The sequence below is a fragment of the Salvelinus alpinus genome, chromosome 22 (genome assembly GCF_045679555.1).
Source record: "Salvelinus alpinus chromosome 22, SLU_Salpinus.1, whole genome shotgun sequence".
Taxonomy (NCBI): domain Eukaryota; kingdom Metazoa; phylum Chordata; class Actinopteri; order Salmoniformes; family Salmonidae; genus Salvelinus; species Salvelinus alpinus.
In genome coordinates, this window is record NC_092107.1 from 11,049,471 (window position 1) to 11,073,661 (window position 24,191).

The following is a 24,191-nucleotide window of genomic DNA, read 5'->3' on the forward strand; positions in this document are numbered from 1 at the left end:
GGGATCATGCCTAAGTAACACTCCCTGTCCTGAATGCCAAAAACTAAAGGCATTCCTGTCATAAAAGAACTGGGTGCAGCCCAAGAATTTCCCAATACAGTATGGAATCAGTGGCCTGAATACTCACTACCTCAACATTCACATACATGTTTTAAGAATAAGTCACTCTTAGAAGTTCTTCAGCAGCCAACCATGCCTGCAACTCAAAGTGACACTAAACCATATGAAACCAACAATAGGTTGTCAGGTTTTTAACCCATCTGTTTGAGATCCTGTGTAAGGTAGGAACCATTATGGTGGTTTCCTATCTAGACTTACCTCCACACCAGGGTGTCACCTAGCCTGATGACTCACACTAAATTCTTCCACTGCTCTGTCATTCGCTACATAATTTAGTCTGAGACTGCAATCATTGAAGTCATTTGTGGTGACGAGGGGAAAGGAGGGGCGTTGTACAAAACAAAGTAATCAGCGATTGGATCGTCTCTAACCAGACTATCAAAGCCAATGCCGAGTTTTCAAACCGCGCTTTACCCATTTGTGTACGGGCTCTGGCCCAACCCATCAGTTTCTGGACCAATCAGATGGCCTCGAATGTTTTCGTATTCGATGAAGGGTCAGGGAGGTACTCAGATCCAGACTCATTGCAAAGAAGAAGCTAACGTTCGTGGGCGTGGCGTTTGGCCGTGTTTGAGTATCAAAACCGTAATGTATCATGGGTAAATTGTGACTGACTGATCTACAGTACAAATAATAATGAGTAGTTATTTATGATGAAAGGTTCTTCGTAGATCAGTCAGTCGGCAGTCGACTTCACTGTAGGCAGCAACGTCGAACAAGCCCAATGTGTTTCCATCAGTAGCGTGACACTAAAGACTTGTGGCGGGCAGAAACAACCTCTGCATCATTCAAGACTGTTGCTTTGTGAGAAGGTGTTAAAGTTCAGTTAGCCATTGTTACTGTGTATGTAAATGCAAGCTAAAAAGTACCCAGGGACCTGCCTTGGCTCCAAGTCAGAGCAGGTCTGCTGGAGCCATGTCCCAGTGAGACACAGGTTCCAGCCCGCGTAGATGGAAACAAAATAGTCTGAGCCTTTTGGGTAAAACACCGGGGTAAATCCTCAGTGGACATCCACCATTAGCTAAAGAGATCTGGGATTAATGATGAAGTGACTTCCTGGAGCCAAGAGATGTAAGGAAATGAGTCACACAGGGATCATGGTTAGCAGGAAACACTAGGATGACAAGATGATGACATACTACCAGAGACGCCTGCCCGCCCACCAAACTACGAGAAACACTGGTCAGTTACTGGTTGATCACGTATCGCCTTTATTAAATACTTCACAACCTCCCCTACAGTGAACAGTTACAAAATGTTACCTCTCGTCAAACAGGACACTGTTCAATTTACAAAGCAGTCACTTTTTTGCAAAGGGCAAAACAAAACTAGAAAAAACTAGATGCTTGTGTAGCCAGGCTTTCATACCTCTATGGAATTGAGTTTATTTTATTTGTTTGAACCTTCAACAAAACAAGAATGTCAGTGTCTGTTTCTCCTCTCACGGTTACAGGCTGCATCCCACTTAAATGCAGGGGAAATAAATGTATTTCTTTCTAATTATATATATAATATTCACACACACGTGTAATTATATATATATATATATATATATATATATATATATATATATATATATACACACACACACACACAATATCAAATGATTCGAATGAACTGTCATGTGACATAGGGAGGAGACAGGAGAGGCAGATATCTCAAGTATAAAAAATAAATTAAAATGATCATATCTCACGTGACAGATGGACTATGTGGTTTTCAATTCACAGTTCTGACTCTGGCAGAGAGGTGTGAGTGGAACCTCAAGCAGGGTTGTGTGGGGTAGTGGGACCAACATGGCCGACATATTCATAGGCTTCACCCCGACACACAACAGACAGACAGAAGAGGTTAGAGATAACAGTGCTGACAGAGCAGAGGGCTCAAATATAAAAAAAGAAGAGAGCCAACAGAGGGGAAAGACTGGCAGATAACAGGCGGACAGTGCAAAGAAATGACTTCAAATCAAGCAACAAAAGAGTTGTATTCATATATAATATACTGTACTGTTATAACGCAACAGGCAGAGGGAGTGGCAGTGAATGTTCTCTATGTGTTATCTTTGCCTGTGATTGTACTAGAAAAGCTACAATGATTGACAAGTATTCTTCTGACGGCGACACAGTGGAAGCTATTGAGGTGAACGGGTTGGTGGGATATGGACAGAACGGATGATAAAAGGGAGAGCTTGGAGACTGGAGTTACAAACAAATGAACAGGAAAATGAACAGGACTAGGGGGAGCATAAATGACAAAATACAGCCCATTTAAATCTGTGGACTCGTTTTTGTTGTCCTATAATTGTTTTCTCTTAAAGTAGGGAGGGACTCTCGTAAAGGGAATACATGTATTTATACATCTGTTTGTTTTAAAATAGAGTTCGCTCTTTCCCAGACTCTGACATATCCCTCCCTCCCACACCCCCTCCCTCCCTCCCACACCCCCTCCCTCCCCGGCCCCAAAGTCTGTTATAGAATCTCATTAGCAAACACTGCAGGTGTGACGCCTGAGCAACATGTTCAAACGTTCACAGTCTGTGGCCAGTCCAACTTCTGCCTCAGTGCGCTCCTTGCTGATGCGTTCAGTGTTCGTCTCTAAAACAATGTTCGATCAGGATAGGCTCAGATATCACTGGCAGAACGGTGATGCCGTGGGGTCAAAGCCTTTGAAAACCTCCTTCAGAGAAGCATTGTCCTGCTCCGTGGTGGTGGTGGTGTCGCCAGGCTGGGCAGGGCTGTTCCCACCAAAAGGGCTGCCGGACCCGCTGGGCTTGCTGGCCTGTTTCACCATGCTGAAGAGCGAGGACACAGGCAGGTTGTGGACGCCCGCCGGGGCCTGCTCAGCACCACCAGGGGGGCCCTGTCCGGCCGTGGAGGAGACAGAGGCAGCAGGACCTCCGGGGGGCCCGGTGGAGGGCGAGGGTGCGGGCTTGGGCCTGGGCCGGTTATAGCTGTTGTATCGGTCAGTGGACTGCTCGCTGCTCTTCTCTGGCTCCGGCTGGTCCAGGGCAGACTTACGGACAAACAGGGGCTCCTTGGCCTTGGGCTTGGCTGGTGCCGCCTCACTGGGTTTGGGCTCTGTGGGGCCGCTGCTGGGGGTAGTGTTTGTGGCAGCACCAGGGCCCTCAAGTTTACCTGCACCAGGAGTCCGGGGATCATAAAGACTGATACCACTCAGCACACTGCTGCCACCAGCTACACCCGCTCCCCCTCCACGACCCACTCCACCTGCAGACAGTAGCCGAGGGTCGTAGGGGGCGATGGTGGGGGAGGAGGAGCCGGAGGTGGGTGGAGGGGCTGCCGGGGTGACCGTCAGAGGGGGGACAGGGGACCCTGAAGGCTGCTTCAGGACAGATTTCTGCGGCTGGAGCCGGGGGTCAGCGGGGGCTTTGCGGGACATTCGAGGATCGACGGGCTTGTCGACAGGGGTGGGAAACAAAGCAGGAGGCGCCGGCAACAAGGCCGGTGGAGGGACAAGGGGGAGAGAAGGGGATGACTGGGAGGGGCCGGATGAGGCGTTAACAGTCTTGAGGATGCGAGAGAGCAGTTCAAAGTCTGGGAGGGAGGAGGAGGGGGCTGGGGGTTCTAAGGAGGGAGGGGGGATGGGTGGGGTAGGGGGGAGGGCCGTATGGATTCGCTGCTGGCTGCGTGAGAGGCGGGGGTCCAAGGCTGAGACAGGGGGGATGCCTGGGGGAAGGGGGAGGAGGTCCTGTTTAGGGATTGGGATAGGGATGAGGTCCTCGGGGTTCCATGTCACTGTCTTAGCGTAGGGGGGCATGTGCAGGAGAATGTCCTTCTTGATGTGGCTGAACTGCCTCAGCTGGGAGCGTGGGTCCCTCAGGGCCATGCCCATAAGGGGGTCCAGGGGGATGGGCACAGGCTTATCCCTCAGAACCCTCTCCGTCTCCTCCTCCTCTGCAGGGGGAGCCGTGAGGGGCGGGGGCTTGTACACCAGGGGGGCGTCTGGTTTGGGGGTGAGGGTGGCGGTAGCGAGCCGTGCCAGGCGGGGGTCTGCAGGGGTGACGGTGGCCAAGGAGGGGTTGGGAGAGTCCAACGCCTGGGCAGAGTCTGTGGCCCGGGAGAGGCGGGGGTCGCGGGCCAGCCGGGGGTCCCCCTGACGGGAGTCCGCCGGTCGGATGGAGGGGTGCGCTGGGGAGCCTTTCTGGAGGCGGGGGTCGCTGGGAGGACCCTCAGGTTTGGGGGGCCCCTGGCTCTGCTGGCGGAGCGTCTTCAGGATGGATGTGACACTGCCGCCTCCATCCTCATCCTCACTGGAGTACCAGTTAGCTGAGTCACCTGGAAGATAGAGCAACAGGAATCAGTGACATAGTCAACCGTACTGACGGTCTGTAAAGTATAAAGTAGAACCACAACCACTGAAAACCAGGGGTGTGAACATTTAAACGTTAAAACTTTAAAACCTTAACATTAAGAAGAATGTTTCCCCCCCACAATTTTTTTAAAATCACAGTGCAGCTGGCTCGCCTGCTCTTTGCTAATGATGAGACTGAGTGTTCAGTCTTCGGTCTGTAGTGTGTAAAATATCCTAGCCTATTTCATTGATGACAGGCCCTGCTTTACTGACTTTTGAAGATGTTACAAGCAAAGAAATTGCAAGATTCAGCATTCCATTGCGAGATACAACTTTTGATTGCCGGTATAAAGGCCTAGTGCACGGTTCTGACGGTCTGCCTGGTGACTGACCCCTTATAGCCTTAGCCAAGGCCCTTTCAACGGTATATGACTGCGATAGATATAACTTCATTGCCATTCCCTAGTGGCCATACAAAGGTAATAAGACTATCATTCTGCATTGATGTGGAATTGTATGATTTTTTGTATTGTTTTAATGGAAAACCGATTTTTAAAAAGCCATTTAAACGTAAAGCAAAAGTGTCAATTTGTCACATCCCTAACGAAAACCACCTAAATCAGAGATCATCAACTAGATTTAGCCGTGGGCTGATTGTTTCTTGAGCGGATGGTCAGGTGGCCGGAACACAATTACAAATCATTTGTAGACTGCAAGAATACCAAACATATTTGACTAAAACATAATAATTTCAAACCTTGATAACATTTGTATACGATCACATGTATCTCTATTATGCGTGGGAATACTTGGGAACATACAGTTGAAGTCGGAAGTTTACATACAGTGATGGAAAAAAGTATTTGATCCCCTGCTGATTTTGTACGTTTGCCCACTGACAAAGAAATGATCAGTCTATCATTTTAATGGTAGGTTTATTTGAACAGTGAGAGACAGAATAACAACAAAAAAATCCAGAAAAACGCATGTCAAAAATGTTATAAATTGATTTGCATTTTAATGAGGGAAATAAGTATTTGACCCCTCTGCAAAACATGACTTAGTACTTGGTGGCAAAACCCTTGTTGGCAATCACAGAGGTCAGACGTTTCTTGTAGTTGGCCCCCAGGTTTGCACACATCTCAGGAGGGATTTTGTCCCACTCCTCTTTGCAGATCTTCTCCAAGTCATTAAGGTTTCGCTGCTGACATTGGCAGTCCCTCCTCCCTCCAGTCCCTCCTGCAGCAAAGCACCCCCACAACATGATGCTGCCACCCCCGTGCTTCACGGTTGAGATGGTGTTCTTCGGCTTGCAAGCGCCCCCCTTTTTCCTCCAAACATAATGATGGTCATTATGGTCAAACAGCTCAATTTTTGTTTCATCAGACCAGAGGACATTTCTCCAAAAAGTACGAACTTTGTCACCATGTGCAGTTGCAAACCGTAAACTGGCTTTTTTATGGCGCTTTTGGAGCAGTGGCTTCTTCCTTGCTGAGTGGCCTGTCAGGTTATGTCGATATAGGACTCATTTTTACTGTGGATATAGATACGTTTGCACCTGTTTCTTCCAGCATCTTCACACGGTCCTTTGCTGTTGTTCTGGGATTGATTTGCACTTTTCGCACCAAAGTACGTTCATCTCTAGGAGACAGAACGCGTCTCCTTCCTGAGCGGTATGATGGCTGCGTGGTCCCATGGTGTTTATACTTGCGTACTATTGTTTGTACAGATGAACGTGATACCTTCAGGCATTGCTCCCAAGGATGAACCAGACTTGTGGAGGCCTACAATTTTTTTCTCGGAGGTCTTGGCTGATTTCTTTTGATTTTCCCATGATGTCATAAATACATCCACAGGTACACCTCCAATTGACTCACCTCCAATTGCCTATCAGAAGCTTCTAAAGCCATTACATCATTTTCTGGAATTTTCAAAACTGATTAAAGGCACAGTCAACTTAGTGTATGTAAACTTCTGACCCACTGGAATTGTGATACAGTGAACTATAAGTGAAATAATCTGTCTGTAAACAATTGTTGGAAAAATTACGTGTGTCATGCACAAAGTAGATGTCCTAACCGACTTGCCAAAACTATAGTTTGTTAACAAGAAATTTGTGGAGTGGTTGAAAAACGAGTTTTAATGACTCCAATCTAAGTATATGTAAATTTACGACTTCACACGGTATATCCAAAATTAAAATAATTTGTAGCTGATTTCCTAGTGTTTTTAGTCTTTTATCTCAGAAAACTTATGGGGCCCAATAAAACTTTGGCCCACGGGCCACCAGTTGGGGAATCCTGACCTAAATCAATGTCAGAGCCCAACATAATTAGTAGTCTCACACACCAACAGCTCCACCTAGGGACGGAGTGGAGTAGAGGCCCATCGGAGTCACTAATCCGATCCATGGGAGTGTATTACACAACCAGAGCCCAGAGGATGTTGACTCTGCTGAGGGTTACAAGTGAGGGTCAGCGGTGTCATACAGACATTTCCTGCCTCCTCAGGACACATATACATTTCTAACAAAACAAAAGGCCACAGGAACACTGTACATTTTCCAGATTTACGCAAGCACTTTGAGGCTAAAACCGTACGACTTGTTAATAATACCATTAGCTTTCTATACGTTCCAAATGGCACCCTATTCCCTTTATAGAGCACACTTTAGACCAGGGTGCAGCCAGGGATGTAGCCAGGGTTTACACAGCATATGCACTCGACTCAACCTACTTTATGTGCTCTACGTAGCCTATACGGGTGAGTGCGACCTAGAGCAAGTATTTATATGGTGTCGGTATTAATATAGCATAGTCCTGCAGTGTTTGCACTGCCAATGCACTGTTTATACGGTGTCAGTGGGAATTGTTTGTTTTGTCTATGGAGAATTGAGATGGAGTCATGCCAGGTTAACCAGGCCCAGTAGAAGTACTTATGTTTTTGTCTGTGCTGGCTTGCCATTATATTAGTGTCTAAGCATAATAGTCATCAATACAGTGTCTAAAGCAAGGGTGGGCAATAATGTTTTCGGACCAATTTGTTCATCAAAAGCAATTTGCAGGCCAGAAAAAGGATAGTTATTTGAAAACGTATAGGTCTATTATAATTTGACATACACTATATATACAAAAGTATGTGGACACCGATTCCAATTAGTGGATTCGGCTATTTCAGCCACACCAGTTGCTGACAGTAGGGCTGGGCGATATGGCCAAAATCTCATATCCCGATATAGGTCATTTCATATCCCAAGAACGATACATATCACAATATATACATTTTCTGTCAATTCAATTAATAAATAGTTTATATAAAATGACCACACGTAAAGGCCTATTTCTTATTACATTTTGAATTATACTCAACAAATAAAAGGCATTTGCATTTGGTACCTTGGGTCGAGTGTTGAGCACCAACTCACGAAACCCCCGTTTCTCAACTGTGGAGATTGGGGCCATATCTTTGCAGATGTAAGTTGTAACGGCAGCTGTTATCTCCTTCCATCTTCGTGATTCTTTGCCATATGGTGTGCTGTGGGAAAAAGCCTCTTGCAACGTCTGAGTCTGTGGTTTGTTTTGAGCACTCGACTGTACTTTTTTGGGTCTCATCCGTAGACTCTCTCCGTACTGTTTCACATGATTCTTCCGTAGGTGGTAAAAGAGGTTGGTGGTGTTTGAGCCTGTTGTCGGGACCGGCCTGCGGCATATTTTGCAGAGGACGGTTTTCTGGTCCGTGTCAGACTTTTCATACCCAAACCACGTCCATGCGACCGAAGTAGCCTCTCTTAGGTACGGTCTCCGTGCTCTGTGTCACATTCACTCTCCTCCGTGTTTGTTTGTATTGCAAATTTCCTTCTACACGCAAAGCAACGTCCAATTGACAAAAAATATTGCCGTAAAGAGTGTGATTTGCGACACAACGAAATAAACGATAGAGCATAATATGAAACGATAGACATTTTTCTATCGTCACACGATATATATCGTCATATCACCCATAATGCCCAGCCCTAGCTGACAGGTGTATAAATACAGAGCACACAGCCAAGCAATCTCCATAGACAAACATTGGCAGTAGAATGGCCTTACTGAAGAGCTTCTTCTTACTGAAGAGACTTTCAACGTGGCATCGTCAAAGGATGCCACCTTTCCTACAAGTCAGTTCGTCAAATTTCTGACCTGCACTGGTCAACTGTAAGTGCTGTTATTGTGAAGTGGAAACGTCTAGGAGCAACAACGGCACAGCCGTGAAGTGGTAGGCCACAAGCTCACAGAACGGAACCGCCGAGTTCACTACCAAGTTCCAAACTGCCTCTGGAAGCACTGTTCGTTGGGAGCTACATTAAAGGAGATTCCATGGCCAAGCAGCCGTACACAAGCCTAAGATCACTATATGCAATGCCAAGTGTCGGCTGGAGTGTTTAAAGCTTGCCACCATTGGACTCTGGAGCAGTGGAAATGCACTCTGGAGTGATGAATCACGCTTCACCATCTGGCAGTCCGATGGACAAATCTGGGTTTGACGGATGCCAGGCAGGAGAATGCTGCCTGCCCCAATGCATAGTGCCAACTGTACAGTTTTGGCAACAGTTGGGGGAGGCCCTTTCCTGTTTAACCATGACAATGCCCCCTTGCACAAAGTGAGGTCTATATACAAATGGTTTGTCGAGATCGGTGTGGAAGAACTTGACTGGCCTGCACAGAGCCCTGACCTCAACCCCATCGAACACCTTTTGGATAAATTGGAACACCGACTGCGAGCCAGGCCTAATCGCCCAATATCAGTGTCTGACCTCACTAATGCTCTTGTGGCTAAATGGAAGCAAGTCCCGCAGCAATGTTCCAACATCTAGTGGAAAGCCTTCCCAGAAGAGTGGAGGCTGTTATAGCACCAAAGAGGGTACAAACTCCATATTAATGCCCATGATGACCCTGGGGGGGTCTACTAAGCTAACATGTGAAATTGTTTTAAAATGGTCATACCAAGGATCATTTAGATATGTGATTTTGAATTTTAGGATAACAAAAATATTGAACGCATGTTGCCCACCCCTGGTCTACAGTCTGTCTGTCTGTCTGTGTGTATGTGTATATATATAGAGCGTACCTTCCGCGTCCCTCTCTCCTACCCCCTTGGCAAGTCTGGCCCTCTCCTCGTCCTCCTGCTGTTTCTGCTGAATTCTCATGAACAGCATGCGTTGGGCCGGCGGCAGAAAGTCAGGCACTCCCATCCCCGCCTGCTGATTGGCCGAGCCTCCGTTTGCGGGGACGTCGGGGCCTCCCACGGAGCTCTGGTTTCCTCCCGATCCTCTTGCTTCTTTCACGTCCATCCCTCCAAAGCCCTGGAAGTGATCACCTGAAAGGTACAGGAGGAAGGTTGACAACTACAATACAGAACACTCTCAGAGACACATAACAGCACAGGTTTAGATTCAATCTGAAATGATATTGAGGGGCCAACATTAGTCTCTGATGCGAACAGTGATTGTATGCTTCGTTCATGATGTGATACGATATCAGCTCAGCTCACCTTCCTCCACCACCCCGTCCATATTCATGTCTTGCTGCTGGTTGAAGAAGTTATCAAAGAAGTTACCCCCTGGAGGAGGTCCGGGGGGCATCATAGGCCCCCCTTCTGGGCCAAAGCCTGGCATCATGGGGGGTCCTCCAGGGCCCATGGGTGGGGGAGGACCCATGGACATGTCTGGGGGCATCATGCCAGGTGGAGGGAACCGAGGCGGAGGCCCACCAGGCCCACCGGGGTGCCCTTGGGGGCCAGTGGCGCCAGCTTGGCCTGTGGCAGTTCCTGGGGTCTGACCTCTGCAGAGAGAAAGATCGTTGAGTTATACCATGTTCCTAGCGCATACTCAAACTATAAAAACCACATAAATAGGTTTGGATGGATGTGAAAAGCTCACCTGTGATTAGCTAGTTTCTGAGCTAGCTGTCCCGTGGGCTGCACCTTGATCTCAAACAACGAGGGGATCTTCTTCCCTCCATTGGCAGGACAGGGGGGTGGTGGGCCCATGGATGGGGGTGCGGGACCATTGGGGTTGGGAGGGCCCTGGTAGGGGCAACTGTCTGGGTAGGCGGGAATGGGACCAGGACAGGGACCGGGCCCTTGGTTAGGCCCTGGGCCGGGGAGGCCGTTGGGGGACATGGGGCCCTGTGGTGGTCCAGGAGATCCAAAGTCCCCAGGGCCAGAGTTGTCGGGTGGCCCTGGTCTGGGCGGTGTCGGGAGCAGGCCCACCCCAGGAGGAGGCTTGGGAAGGGGGTTGATCCCCTGCTTCTTTAGCTCCTCCACCTCCTTCTCATCCTCAGCTCCAGCCTCGGCATCCTCCGCCAGCATCTACAAACATGAGGTGAAAAGGTGGTCAAAAGGGGTTAACAGACTAACACAGAGGAGAGTGAGTTAAAGAAACAGAGAGAATTGGTGTCTAAATCCACTTGAGGATGGCTCACCTTGTTTAGCAGGTCTTGGGTGTCGTCGGTGAGAGGCTCGTGGGAGAACATGCATTCGTCTCCATTCACACAGCTCCCGGTGGTGTGGAACAGCTTGCAGGGGAAATCACGTGCTGGGGAGTTAAGGAACTATGGAAGGACTGAACTCACTCAAAGACTGTCTCGGGGGTAGCACTGATATAGGCTATACTAAACTTGACAACTAGTATGGCCGTTCTAGCTATGCTAGCTGGAAACACACACTGAAGGAAATATAGGAAATGTCCTATCTGATAAAAAGTGGACTGCAGGTAAAGGATATCATGCATGTAGGGGCAGTTTTCAGCCCGCGCGCAGAAGCCGGTGATGTAGAACTTGCAGAGTTCTTTCTTCTTGGGCAGCTCAATGTCGTGGCTGAAGTTGCAGTGTTCCCCCTGGAAAGTTGGCAAAGCGTTAAAACAATAAAAATCACGTTCGGACAAGATTTTAAAAAGCAGTTGACGGTAACATATGTCAGAAGAAGAATGATTTGACATTCTATTGAGAATGCCTGGCAAGAACATTATCTCTGCTCAAATTCCATGATTTCCTTCTTACCCAAGTACAGCGGCCCTCCATGTAGTACTTGCAGATGGCTTTCCCTTTCTTGTCTTGGTGCTTGTCCCCCTGGTGCTTGTTGTGCTGGCCTCCTCCTCCATCCTGCACCACAACACAAGCAAACAAGAATTACCAGTTTCAGAGTGTTATCAGAAACTTGTACAGGTTGAGTATTCATTCAGATGAGCGAGCAGGTCTGTAAGGTGTTGTAGTTGGTTTTATTCTCACCCCCATGTCCCCATTGTCTCCATTGTTGTCCTCATCGTGACCCTGGTCTCCGCCCCCTCGGCCTCTCCCCCGGTTCCTCCCTCGGCCTCCCCGGTTCATACCACGCCCCTGTTTCCCCCGGCCCCGGCCCCGCCCACCTTTACCACCTGGTTGGAGCAGAGAGAGAGACACTTCATCAGTGGGCTACAATGGAACAAGACAGGCAACCATTTTGGATTGGGTGCAAAGCATGTTTACTTAGGAAGGACATCAGAACAGCTAACCTAGCATGTCTGTATTACAGTAGCATGACTAAGTATTGTGTAGTGTGAACAATAGTGGTAATCCTTCACATTCTGACAGCCAACTCACCCCTTCCACGGTCTTTGGACTTCCTGTACTGAGAGTATTCATCATAGTCATCTTCACCCATATGGTCATAGTCATCATCTCCATACTAGAACACAACATCAACTGGATGAGGAACAATTCAGAAACAAAACAATATACTTTCCCAAAACAATATAATTTAGCAAGCACACCAGTATCATTGATAAACAATGTGAAATGATCTGTGCATCTGGGGCCAGAGGATGACCGTCTTTGACTCACCTCCATCTCGTCTCCTCCTCCTCCTCCTCCTCCTCCTCCTCCATACATCATCCCTTCTCCGTCCTCATTGTCTCCGCCCATCTTGCCCCCTCGTCCCCGACCCCTGCTCCCTCCTCTTCCTCTACCTCCACGCCCTCCTCCTCTCATGCCTCCTCGACCTCTCTGGTTCTTCATACGACCTTTACCTCCTGTGGAGAAAGAAAAAGAAACACTGTCAGCACCTTGTGTCAGCATCTCCACGGCATGCAGGGACATGCAAGCAAACTAGTAAGGGTCGTTCAATTCACCTCTGACCCCATTTTTTCTACCTCTGCCCCCGCGACAGTTGCCCCTTCCACCTCCATCGCCGCTGCCTCCCTCCTTGGCCTTGCGATACTGGTTGAGCTCCTTGGTGAAGTCATCGTAGTCTTCATCGCCCATCTCCTCATCCTCCTCTCCCTCGTAGTTCTCCTCTTCATAATCGCCGTAGCCCCCGTAGCTTTGCTTGTCCATCTTTACGTAGCTGCCCTTCTTAGGCATGGGGCCCCCGTGGCCAGAGGACGGGGCTGCTGGGTAACCTCCAAGGGACTGGGTAGGAAACAAAATCATTGTTAGACCACTGTAATTACATGGTGACAAACAGACTAGCAACTTTGCAGCAAGTATCATTTGATTTAGAGTGCCGCCATGGGGTAACTTACAGAAGGGGGGTACGTAGGGCTATAGTCCCGATACTTCCTCTTCTCACTTGGGCTGTAGTCAGAGTCGTCGCTAAAGTCTGAGTGGTCATCACTGGAGGAGGCATGACGCTGTAACACCACACACAACACAGAAAGAGAGATAGGTTGAGTGACAAAGTACGAAGAAACATTTAGACTAAACAGTAAGAAAGCAATAACATCCCTGATCTGAAGGGTCTGTATAGGACGATGAAAGCCAGAGCTGAGCTGGATGTGAAACACATACACACGCTATCTTACTTTGTGCTTGGATTTGCGTCTCTTCTTGGCTCTCCTCTTCTCCTTCTCCCGCTCCCTCTCTTTTTTCCTCTTCCTCTTGTGGCGGCGGGCCTTCTCGTCGTCCTTCTCGTCGCCGCTGGCGTGGCGCTCTTTGCTACGGTGAATTTTCTCTGGGGGGGCCGCCTCTGCTGCTGTTGCTTCTTCACCTTCACCTCCATCTTCTCCTCCTCCCCCGGTGCTGGGCTCCTCTGCCACCTCCACCTCTCCACCATCATCCTCCAGCTCCCCCTCTTCCAGCTCACCATCCTCACGTCTGTGACAAACAGAGAACAGATAGACAGGACATCAAAATGCTGTTCAAGCCACACTCCGGTCTCAAACGCGTAGTTCATGTTTGGACTCCCAATATGGGACAGGTGGATGGTTCCTGGGTGGTGAACATTACATTCCTAGACACCACCACCAGACCACAATAATAAGGGATCAAAGCTTTTTGTCTGGGAAAAGGTAAAGTGGAATAAAATGGCATTAACAACTGAGTGCTAGGTTGGGAATTTGGATCATTCCTTTTTCATGGTTGAGGTAACATTGCAAAATTCAGGTGTACCCGTTCTACATTGATGACTTGTATACCCCGAGGGTGTCACTTCCCTCATGTTCTAACGTGAAGAATTTAATTTGTGGGTTTCAGTCACTAATTACGGCGTTTCCTTGTGCATTTCTGTACGTTTGTCTTGACAGTGGAGATAATGCGGTTATCCTCAGGGCCAATCAGCTGTTGTTATCCTATGATAATGTCTGAGACCTCCGTTTCTCTGAACTCGTCAAACGTTAATCACACCACCGTTCACCCACAAACCATGACACAACGTAGGCTGCTCTGCTGGAACATTCTGATGAGTTATGAGTGTTTGGGTGACTGGGTTGACAGTTGGCTGTTATTGTGGGTGACATAAAGGACCTAGTGTCTGCTGAGAGTCAGAGGGCCAGATCATGTTTTTCTTAGATTGAACACATAGGCCTACTGACTGTATGCTGGAGATAGGACTGCTAGGGTGTAAAGGCTGTGTGTTATTTGTGTCAAAACAAGCTGAGTTATCGTGAGGAGGACAGGGGTAAGGTGGGTGTGGTCTGTGGTAAACAAATTATATGGCAGTTAATATATGGGACAGCAATCAGTAAAAGTTTCTCTGCATTTCGCTATAGGTATGACATTTCCATGTGTGTATAATGTGTACACTTTGAGCTTCACTGTTTTGTCTCTTTGGACTGGGAAAAGTTGAGAGTGATGCAACTATGATGATGCAACTGGTGGGGAGGGGGATTCAGTACTGCTGGACATGCAGAATCCGTTGGCCTTCAATATACAGGGTGGATTCAACATCAACATTCATTTCAAGGACATTTTGAAAGCAATAGGCCCATCACTAAATCGAGCTAGTCATTCCTGTGCGGGGAGATCAAAGAGTTTACATAACAAAAATGATCTTAAACAGTCTGCTATTTATCAGTGAAGATCAGTCAATTTCATCTGTCAACAGTCCTCAACAGCATGCAATATGCTTGCTTAGAAGATGAAAATATTTAACCACCAACCAATACAAATCTCAAACATTACACAGGAAACTGCAATGGTTAAAACTGTATTAAAACTGGAATAGCTGGGCCTAAATGTGGCTAGAGAACACAGACAAGAAATTAGAAACAGATACCTTTTCCCCCTGCCAGCTTTCAAGGTGTAGTTCCACAGAGGCGCGCCATTACATGATTTACTGAAATACACTGGCGTGACAATAAGGCATGTGTGGTGGTGGTGATTTGTATTTTTTATTTATTTAACTAGGAAAGTCAGTTAAAAACAATTTTGTATTTACAATGACGGCATACCTCGGCCAAACCCTAACGACACTGGGCCAATTGTGCGCCGCCTGGAGGGTGATAAGTAGGATATAACCACTATGTCCATTTGAAGCGTCACTATAGCCAGAGTCCAGCCTACAGAGTGAAGGGATATTTGCTGACCCTGATCAGAGCAGGCTTGAGTAACAGTCTCGCTTTAAGTGTCTGGTATAGCCTAACTTCAAAATGGTACAGGCTAGGCCTTTATTTGATTATTCAAATACAGATTAGAATTCTGACTTTTGGCCAAAGTACACAGAAATGGTTTTGGTAGTAAAACAATGAGTTCGATGTAGGCTATAGAATAGACTATACTCCGAGCATACAGACCCAATCTGTGGACATAGGCCTATAGGCCAATTGACACAAATAAATGTTGACTGATCTCTCTTTATACTCACACCAACAGTCCACACCACATCCTCAACATACTAACTTCCTATGTAGGACATGACTTTCCTCCTGGGCCTGAGGGTTGCTGGGTTTTACTAAAGTCTCCTGCTCCTCCTTACGTTTAGTTATCCTAAGTTTACTCTCAGCCAGAGAGGGACCAGATATAGATCTAGTCACTCTTAAATAAACCAAATTCATCTAAAACTGCAAGTTGATTTTGATTTTTTCCTTCATTGTCAATGGCATGGTATTACCACCTGGCATAAAACAATGGAGTCAACATAATTTAACTCAGCACAGCCAACCCTTGAATCAAGATCACTCATGTCCTTCAAGAGGCACAATGAGGCCATTCTTGATGAGTGCAGAACTTTGCATTGCTGGGGGTTCTATGGACTGACATGGGCACGTACACAGAACAAAGGCTCTACTGACATAGCTCTGACTCCTTGCCCCTTTCTCTAGTGGGGTGCCAGGTTCAAGTATTCAGGATTCTGCGGACAAGCAAAACGCTTTATCATGATTTTGCTCAGTTCAGATGCCAGTCAAGCCAACCTATACTTCTACAGAGGTGTGCCACTCCCATTGGCTGGGATTATGCCAAACCATTTCGCTGTGTAAAGAGACATTAGGGTCTAGCCAAACCTAGACTTACCTAAACCTAGACAAACCTAAACTTACTCTTATAACATTATGTAGTAGCCTATTTCAAACTGAGGTTACAGGTGTTTTGGTTTATTAACATTACGGTAATAAAGAGTTGTATATAAAAATTATATTGTCAGGCTGGTTAGATGTCCTGACAAATGTGTTAAATGGCAAATGCAAAACACCTGTCAACAGCTTCCTCTGGGTTTAATAGCCCACATCAAAGACTTTGCAAAAAAAAGGATGCATCACTCCAATAACAACAGAGGGGTCAGGAAATGATAGCACTCACTACTGCCAATTAGATAAGGCTCTAGTCTACTCTACGCCAAGGAACTATGAACAGAAAAAAAGTTACACTTGGATCCAAATATATAGCCTAATAAAAATAAATAATACGCAATCTAAGGATAATCACACTTCAAACAAGACAACCTTTACAGTTGCTATAAAGTTGTGTGCGTGCACAGGACACACCCTATGTAGTTCCAAAAGCATAAACTGAGTTAATGCTGAAAGTACTAGGTACAATCAGTCATGTAAACTTACATTTTCACTTAAAAATAAATTTTACAATACTTTTCATGCATCATCACAACAAGATTACAGCTTAATTAAAAAGGTCAAAAAGTTCCCTAATAATCAATTAAACTACAAACAATGGGCCTTAATCAAAATGATGGGAAGTACTTACTGTGAGAGGTTTTCTTCACATTCTGCACTCAAAAGCACTGGTATGACCATTCCCCCCCCAAAAAAGTTTTTGGAACATAATAGTGGTCTTCCCACTTTATTATTAGGGTTTGTGGAAATGGTATAACGTGGGTTGTTGGGGGGGGACAGACAGGGAAATCAGGTAACATTTGTGGTTTACTTGACTTTTTAGACATCTGAAATGCTTTGCAAACGTTCAACACAGTGCTGGGATTTGGTGGGTGTTTGGGATAACAAGTAATATAGCAGTCTGACCTGAGAAGAAACTTTATAGGGGCACGAAATTAGGCACTTTTCCTGAACTTGCAAAGGAAGAAAATGTTAAATCCATTAATGTACAGACCTAGTAATAACTTTTTTTTTGTTTTAAATGGGTGGCACAAACATTAAAGTGGATGAGCATGCTAAAACAATTGTGCAATCACGTTTGTTACATTTTTGCTGAGTAGTTAGTATGATCAATTTCACGCCTTGGAAATGTATCAATTTGTTAATTGTTAGTGATTAAACGTTATATCAATCCCTAGCTAGTTGGCTTAGTTAACATTAGCCCGTGGACCAATAGCGAACTTCATAGGTAGCTAACGTTAACTAATCGAATCAATTCATTTTATTCGCCGATTTAAGAGGGCTCTGTCTATATATAGGGTGACAAGTGAACAGCTGCATCAATTCCAATGACAAAATGCTTTCAACACAACTATCTAGTTGCTAAAAAAAAAAAAAAAGACAGGCACAATGGCGGCCTTTGCTTACTAGCTAGATTGGTCTGGCAAGCTAACTAGCAAAAAATTAACTGCGTAGTTAGCGTAACTAGTTAGCCACTTCGTTACTTAGCATGAGTGCTAATAAAGGAAATACCTCCAATATCCAACAACTGGCTATTAATCCATTGCAATCAAGTCTTCGTCTGACCTGAGAAACCTAGAATGTAATGATTAATTATGAAACTGTTAAAATTCGCCCTATTGGCTTGGCGGATAGTTAGCAAACTGGCTTTTTTCCCACGGAGGGCAGCTAGCTAGCGAGTTGGAACGTTAGCTAGCTCTGTCTTTGCGATGCAATTTTGCAAAGCTTTTGTGTTCAAAAACGTTTTGGACATATAGCTAATTTGAAATCTATTCAGAAATACATTTTTGCTAGTTAAGTTGATGGTGGACAATTAACAAGCAAAAATCTTTTTTCTTCATTCACTCTACTTTGGTGGGGATGCAACTTTGATGGATCAATTATTTGAACTGATGGTCTTTTTTCTTCATAAAATAACTCATTGAAATACTTATTCAAACTGAACAGATCCCAGGTTCATGTTTGACCTTCCTGTTTGCGCTGTGCAACGTTTCAATATGGCGTTCGTTACCTCTGTACTTGTTCCCCAGAAAAAGGCGAGTTTAATCCCTTTGAAAGAAAAAAAGGAAAAAGAAACCCGGGCTTTTTATACCTAAAAAGCACAGGACAAATAAATAGTTTGATAGAAATATGATTGTAGAATTACTCGACCTTTCGTCAGTGAGAAGACTGTGTTCGTGGTTGGTTGTTGTTGGGGAGTTTGGATGGACAGTCATGCTTTCCACAGCCATTTCCTCTAGCTACATTTAGGTGCAAAAAAAATTACAACTCTACTGGCTTATGCGTCACTTAACTTGGATCTACAGTACTTGTTAATGGTTTAAGGAAGAGTTTCAGTTCATAGTAGTCAATTCCCCACTAACAGTTGTTAGAGAAATAGGTTGAAATTGTGTCCTGAGATTCTCCGTCCTACAGTTGCGCTGTAAAATGAAACTCATCCACTTAAAATGGCTGACTGTCTCCTCCAAAGAGAAGGGGCGGGCTATTCCGAATATGACGACATAAACATTACGTTCTCATACGTTTGTCACGGAAATAGCCGAACATTTTTCGTTCAGCAGTTGTGAAAGATCACTCTTTGGCATGTGTATATGTATATCTGAAGCCTAGGGGAGTGGATTTTAGGGCACGTTGAGGTATTCTTCTGCTTGTCTAGTAATGTGAACAAGTTCACTATACTTTTCTCTTAGTTGGCCCTCAGTTCCCTCTCCATGGAATGACTATATTGGTGGTAGCTGTGAACGGTGACGAGCCTGTCCTAATTATAATTTACTATTAAAGCCAGAGTCAAATTTCAACTAACCAATTATATTTCAATTATAACTGCTTTGTCATATCAAATTGTATTTCTCACATACACCGAATACAACAGGTGTTTCACCTTACAGTGAAATGCTTACTTACAAGCCCTTTAACCAACAATGCAGTTAAGAAAAAAATATATAACAAATAATTAAGGAATATCACAATAAAATACAAACCAAGGACCAGGGGCCTGTTGCACAAAACTAGGATAAGGGATTAAGCCAGGATATCTTGGTGATCCTGGCTCAATTGATCCGTAATCCGGTTGCACTAAAGATGGATAGGGGGCAGGAGGATATGTTATGGTATAAATTACCATGGAGATTTATTCTGTGGAGCTAGCCTGCTCCAGACCAGGCTAAATTCCAGGATCTATTTAATCTCATCCCTAATGTCAGTCAGCAGTCACCACAAATGGAAACCAATAGTTATTTCACTGCTCACTATACATTGGTATCACATATAACTAGACCCACTGTTATTATTTAAACGTTTGTGATCATTAATTTCAATGATTTTGGATAAAAAATGATTTTTAGATGATGTTGCTATCATTAGATAATTTACAGTTTCCCATAGACTATAAGGCTATATATAAAATGATAGAATATTAGGGCCACAGAGGGGAAAAAAACACAAGTCATAATATTGTAACCAGTTGTTTTAAAGGAGGACAGTTGTTAAAATGACAGATGTGGGGCATTTCGTGAAATTGTACTTCAGTATGGTTTCATAAACAAAGACATGCTGATGTGCCAGAATATTAAGTATCACATTGTCATAAGTATCAAAACTGTAAAAACAATATGTAGCTTTTCTGCAGAAAGAACCAGCCTCATAAATTTATGACTTTATCCTTTTTCTTCAGTGTGGCCCTAGTACTCTGTCATATAAACAAATACACATTCCATATGAATATAAAAACACAATGTGTAACATTATGTTCCTTTATTGAATAAGGACAAAACAAAGCAGGTAAACCATCAGCTCCTTTCGAAACTGAAGTCACAGTGACTCTACAAGATGGAAAGCACAGAATCCAAGCATATTATACAAAATGATACATACACATTCAAAGGTCTGTATATAACACACCCTGCATGTCTGCACACTAAAATAAATGCAGGACAAATCCATACACATCAACTGAACAGACAAATGAATGGATGCAGTAGCCTCCCTGCAGCCTTGTATTACACACAGTATACCGCACAAACATCATAAGAGGCCAAATTCGTCAAAAAACGAACCCAAAAAAAACCAAATTCCTCTGCCACCGCAGGACATATTTAACCAAAATTGAAAGCACACATACTAACTAAAATAATTCAACACATATTGGTCCCTCAGCAGCCGACCACTGTCGTCATCAGGGAAGATTGCCGGATTGTCCCAGTCCATGGCTGGTGGCACTCTGGGGGCCCTCTCCTTCCTCAGGCAGGCCACATTGTGGAGGACAGCACAAGCCACAGTAATATCACATGCCCTAACAGGGCTGACCCTTAATTTGTGAAGGCAGTGAAAGCGTGCCTTCAGGAGGCCAAAGGTCATTTCAACTCTGGCCCTGGTCCTGGCATGGGCATGGTTGTAGGCCTGCTGTGCTTCCTGGGGGTCTGTGAAAGGTGTCAGGAGAAAAGGCTGGCAGCCATACCCCCTGTCTCCCAGCAACACACCAGAGAATTCACCTGTCAACACAAAATCTCATCATTACTACCTCATAAACACAGTGATATTCTTGACACAGCCATGATGGTTATAAATAGGGGTTGTGTGGCTTACCTTGTGATAGGCACTGATAGATTTCAGAGGCCCGAAAGATTCTGGAGTCATGGACTGAGCCAGGCCATTTTGCCACAACATTGCTGATCACACAGTCAGCATTGCAGACCATCTGAAATCATAAGATGAGGAATATTACACCAATCAATGCACATCACTGGCAATGCAGAGTGTTCGTCAATGGACAATATCAAAAAGTTATGTTCACCTGAACATTAATGCTGTGAAAGGATTTCCTATTCACAAAATCGGCCTCATGGGCACCTGAGGGGGCTTTTATCCTTATGTGTGTGCAGTCCACTGCACCAATTAAATTGGGGAAACCTGTCACACAAAGTAATGAGTATCCTACTATGTGTTAACAGTTGTCCTGTAATTTGTAGATCCTCTTACCTGCAATCCTATAGAACTCCTCTTTGATGTCACAGAGTCTTCTGTGGCCAGGGAAGGAGATGAAGACATCTGCTAATGCTTTGATAGCCAGACACACACTCCTTATTGTGCGGCAAATTGTGGCCTTGTTCAGCTGTTCTGCATCCCCCACTGAGTACAGGAAGGCTCCACTAGCAAAAAAGCGCAAGGCCACACAAACCATTTGCTCCACACTCAGTGCATGGCTCCGTGCAGTGCGGTGCTTAATCCTGGGACCCAGTAGTCTGCATAGATACCTGATGCCATCTGCAGAAAACCTGTATCTTTCATATAGATGGTCATCAGGGAAGGCCAGTGGGTCCAACCGGTCCCTGAAGACCCTTTCTCGCCTGAAGGCTCTCCTCAGCACAAGTGCTTCTTCATCCACCACATCTCGCACGAATGGGCATGCCATTGTCAGAGCAGAAAGGAACACACAATTTTGGGCCTTCATATAGGCTAGTGGCCACACCTGGTGCTGGGGGGGTGGGCAAAAGAGGGCGATGCCTTATAACGATGACTTGGTTGTACTGATTGCTGGGAAAATAAAAAAAACCTTAGAAAGATGCCACCGTCCTGTGTGCTCACAATAAGAGCTCATATGTCATGGCTCACTTGACTTTACGAGAATATACCTAATTTTTATTTTGAGCTGTGTCATCTTCTTGGAGCTGGGGGAGGAAAGAAAAATAATGATTAATACATTTGTGTTACAGTTAGCATACAGTGTACATTGAAGGCATATCTCACCTCCCTCTCAAGTTTTTTTATTTCAAGGTCCAGTTTCCTAATTGTCCTCTTTTTTATTTCGGACTCCAGTGCAAGATTTTCCATCTTTTTCTTCTTGTACTGAATGTCTATGTCTGCCAGTTCTATTTGGCGCCGGAGGTGGTTGCCATACAACTTTCTGATAGCTTGTGAGCTCTGTGAACACAATACAATTAGCGCAGCTGGAATTTGGCAGGATGTGGTGTCCTTTTATTAATACGCACTATGTTGCCAGGCTGGTTTTCCCACTGTATAGCATCTGGGTCCTGTAAAAGAAATTAGATTTTTTGATTTTGATGAGGACTCCTCACCATTGTAGAGTAAATAGTACTTTCACAGTCTTAACATGATACCTCATGCCTTCTGGAATCCAGAGAGATGGTCTCCTCCTCATCATCGTCTCCATCATGTGCTGTTGCTGCTGCACTGGGGCCTTCACCCTATCACATTTAATCAGATTCATATTGAAGCTAATAGACAAGACATGCCAGGCCTACAGTATGCCTTTGATGGAGTACTCACTGGATCAGCATCGTCTGGTGCTTGTGCTGGTGGCTCTAACAGGAACACAGTGCTGCCAGACACTGCAAGGCAATAGGTAAACCAAAGTCAGACAGTCCAAATTGATTCAATATGAATGTGGTTGTATCCCATGTAGAGATGGAAGGACATACCTTGAATGAAGCGGGTGGCATCTTGGGAGGAACCTATGCTCGTCTCTTTCCCCCCAGGGATCCCCTCTAAGACGGGCCTGCCTTTATTTAGCTCCAAGGCCATGTCCTCTGCTGGGGTAAGGTCAGCCTTTGGTGACCCACCACCCGTGCCTTGTCTGTGGGTATTCTTTTTCACTGCTAAAACAGTACAGACAATGTGTGAGCAGGCACCTTCTGGGTACAATATATGCTTGTGCTTTGTTAAATATTAGTCAGGGACCATACCATTCTGCAGAATGTTCTTGTATTTGATTTTGACCTGCTGCCATGTCCGTTTTGGCCCGTTCATGTTTAATCTACACACACACACACACACACACACACACACACACACACACACACACACACACACACACACACACACACACACACACACACACACACACACACACATTTAATGGAGTCACACTGCAAAAAATTACTTGGTATTTTTGTCTTGTTTTCAGTAAAAATATCAAAAAATTTATCATAGCTTTATACAGTGTGATGGAGTTACTTTACACAATTTCACTCATATCTGCAGTGCATTTCAATTAAAAATTTAACCGTTTCATAATTACAGTACAACTGCATTTTTGGAGATGTGAATTAAATATTTGAATTGTAATTGTGATGTTTCAGCGGAGCGGTGAGTGTGTAATTGTGCACTACTTACGCATTCAGGCGGTCTGCAATACTTTGCCACGCTTTTTCTCTTTGCTTTATCACTGTGGCGGTGTTGCCTTTCTTCTTAATTATATATTTTACCTCCTCGTATGCCTCCATGAGGATTTGTGCTTCCGACGGGGAAAAGTACGCGGCTCTAGTTGCCATGGTAAATCAGTTAATCTGTGATCTGTGGCGGGGTCTATTTGAGTGAGCCGTGAGCGCGCACCTATCCAGGATTGGTTTCACCTGGCTTAATGAATCCGTGTCTGCTCATCCTGGCTTGGTCTTTGTGCAACCAATTAAGCCTGGACGCACATGTTTTGGCTTCATTGAGCTCAGCTGAGTCATTTATCCCGGATGTCTTAATTCTACTTTTGTGCAACAGGCCCCAGGTATAGGCTCCATTTTCATGTTTTTGTTGCCATAGGGAACTTTGATTTATAGCTTCATATCATGTTTTAAAAGTAATTTCCTCTCACTGAATGTCTGAGCACTGCATTTGAAAATGTCATGAATTCATTTATTCCACTGTTACATTTTTGTTGGTAGGCCTGTGCTATGATGGTATGCATACAGTGGCAAAAACAATATGTGAACCCTTTGGAATTACCTGGATTTCTACATAAATTGGTAATCAAATTTGATCTGATCTTCATCTAAGTCACAACAATAGACAAACACAGTGTGCTTAAACTAATAACACACAATTTATTGTATTTTTCTTATTTATATTGAATACATAATTTAAACATTCACAGTGTAGGTTGGAAAAAGTATGACCTCCTAGGCTAATGACTTCTCCAAAAGCTAATTAGAGTCAGGTGTCAGCTAACCTG

General features: G+C 45.1%; 2 protein-coding genes across 5 annotated transcripts; both read right to left on the reverse strand.

Annotated features, from left to right (window-relative positions):
- Nucleotides 1-1,307: 1,307 nt before the first annotated feature.
- LOC139548981 (zinc finger CCCH domain-containing protein 4-like) lies at nucleotides 1,308-18,700 on the reverse strand. 3 transcript variants are annotated; one of them, XM_071358994.1, is made up of 14 exons: nucleotides 18,383-18,700; nucleotides 13,250-13,541; nucleotides 12,971-13,078; nucleotides 12,599-12,857; nucleotides 12,291-12,478; nucleotides 12,051-12,135; nucleotides 11,700-11,845; nucleotides 11,472-11,573; nucleotides 11,197-11,308; nucleotides 10,896-11,005; nucleotides 10,352-10,782; nucleotides 9,964-10,253; nucleotides 9,541-9,789; nucleotides 1,308-4,415 (listed from the first exon to the last, which is right to left on the reverse strand). In XM_071358994.1, exons 1-14 carry the CDS (start codon nucleotides 18,460-18,462, stop codon nucleotides 2,749-2,751), a joined length of 4,119 nt encoding a protein of 1,372 aa, XP_071215095.1. In that variant the 5' UTR covers nucleotides 18,463-18,700; the 3' UTR covers nucleotides 1,308-2,748. The 3 variants fall into 3 exon arrangements, with proteins under 3 accessions (XP_071215095.1, XP_071215094.1, XP_071215096.1); XM_071358993.1 differs by having other exon boundaries at nucleotides 12,578-12,857; XM_071358995.1 differs by lacking the exon at nucleotides 18,383-18,700 and adding an exon at nucleotides 16,863-18,335 and having other exon boundaries at nucleotides 12,578-12,857.
- A 1,248-nt stretch (nucleotides 18,701-19,948) lies between these two features.
- On the reverse strand, nucleotides 19,949-23,747 carry LOC139548982 (myb/SANT-like DNA-binding domain-containing protein 4). 2 transcript variants are annotated; one of them, XM_071358996.1, is made up of 11 exons: nucleotides 23,363-23,746; nucleotides 22,933-23,003; nucleotides 22,669-22,845; nucleotides 22,517-22,578; nucleotides 22,348-22,434; nucleotides 22,219-22,260; nucleotides 21,977-22,150; nucleotides 21,862-21,897; nucleotides 21,209-21,763; nucleotides 20,816-20,927; nucleotides 19,949-20,721 (listed from the first exon to the last, which is right to left on the reverse strand). In XM_071358996.1, exons 1-8 carry the CDS (start codon nucleotides 23,518-23,520, stop codon nucleotides 21,862-21,864), a joined length of 807 nt encoding a protein of 268 aa, XP_071215097.1. In that variant the 5' UTR covers nucleotides 23,521-23,746; the 3' UTR covers nucleotides 19,949-20,721; nucleotides 20,816-20,927; nucleotides 21,209-21,763. The 2 variants fall into 2 exon arrangements, with proteins under 2 accessions (XP_071215097.1, XP_071215098.1); XM_071358997.1 differs by lacking the exon at nucleotides 22,219-22,260 and having other exon boundaries at nucleotides 23,363-23,747.
- Between the last annotated feature and the right edge of the window lie 444 nt (nucleotides 23,748-24,191).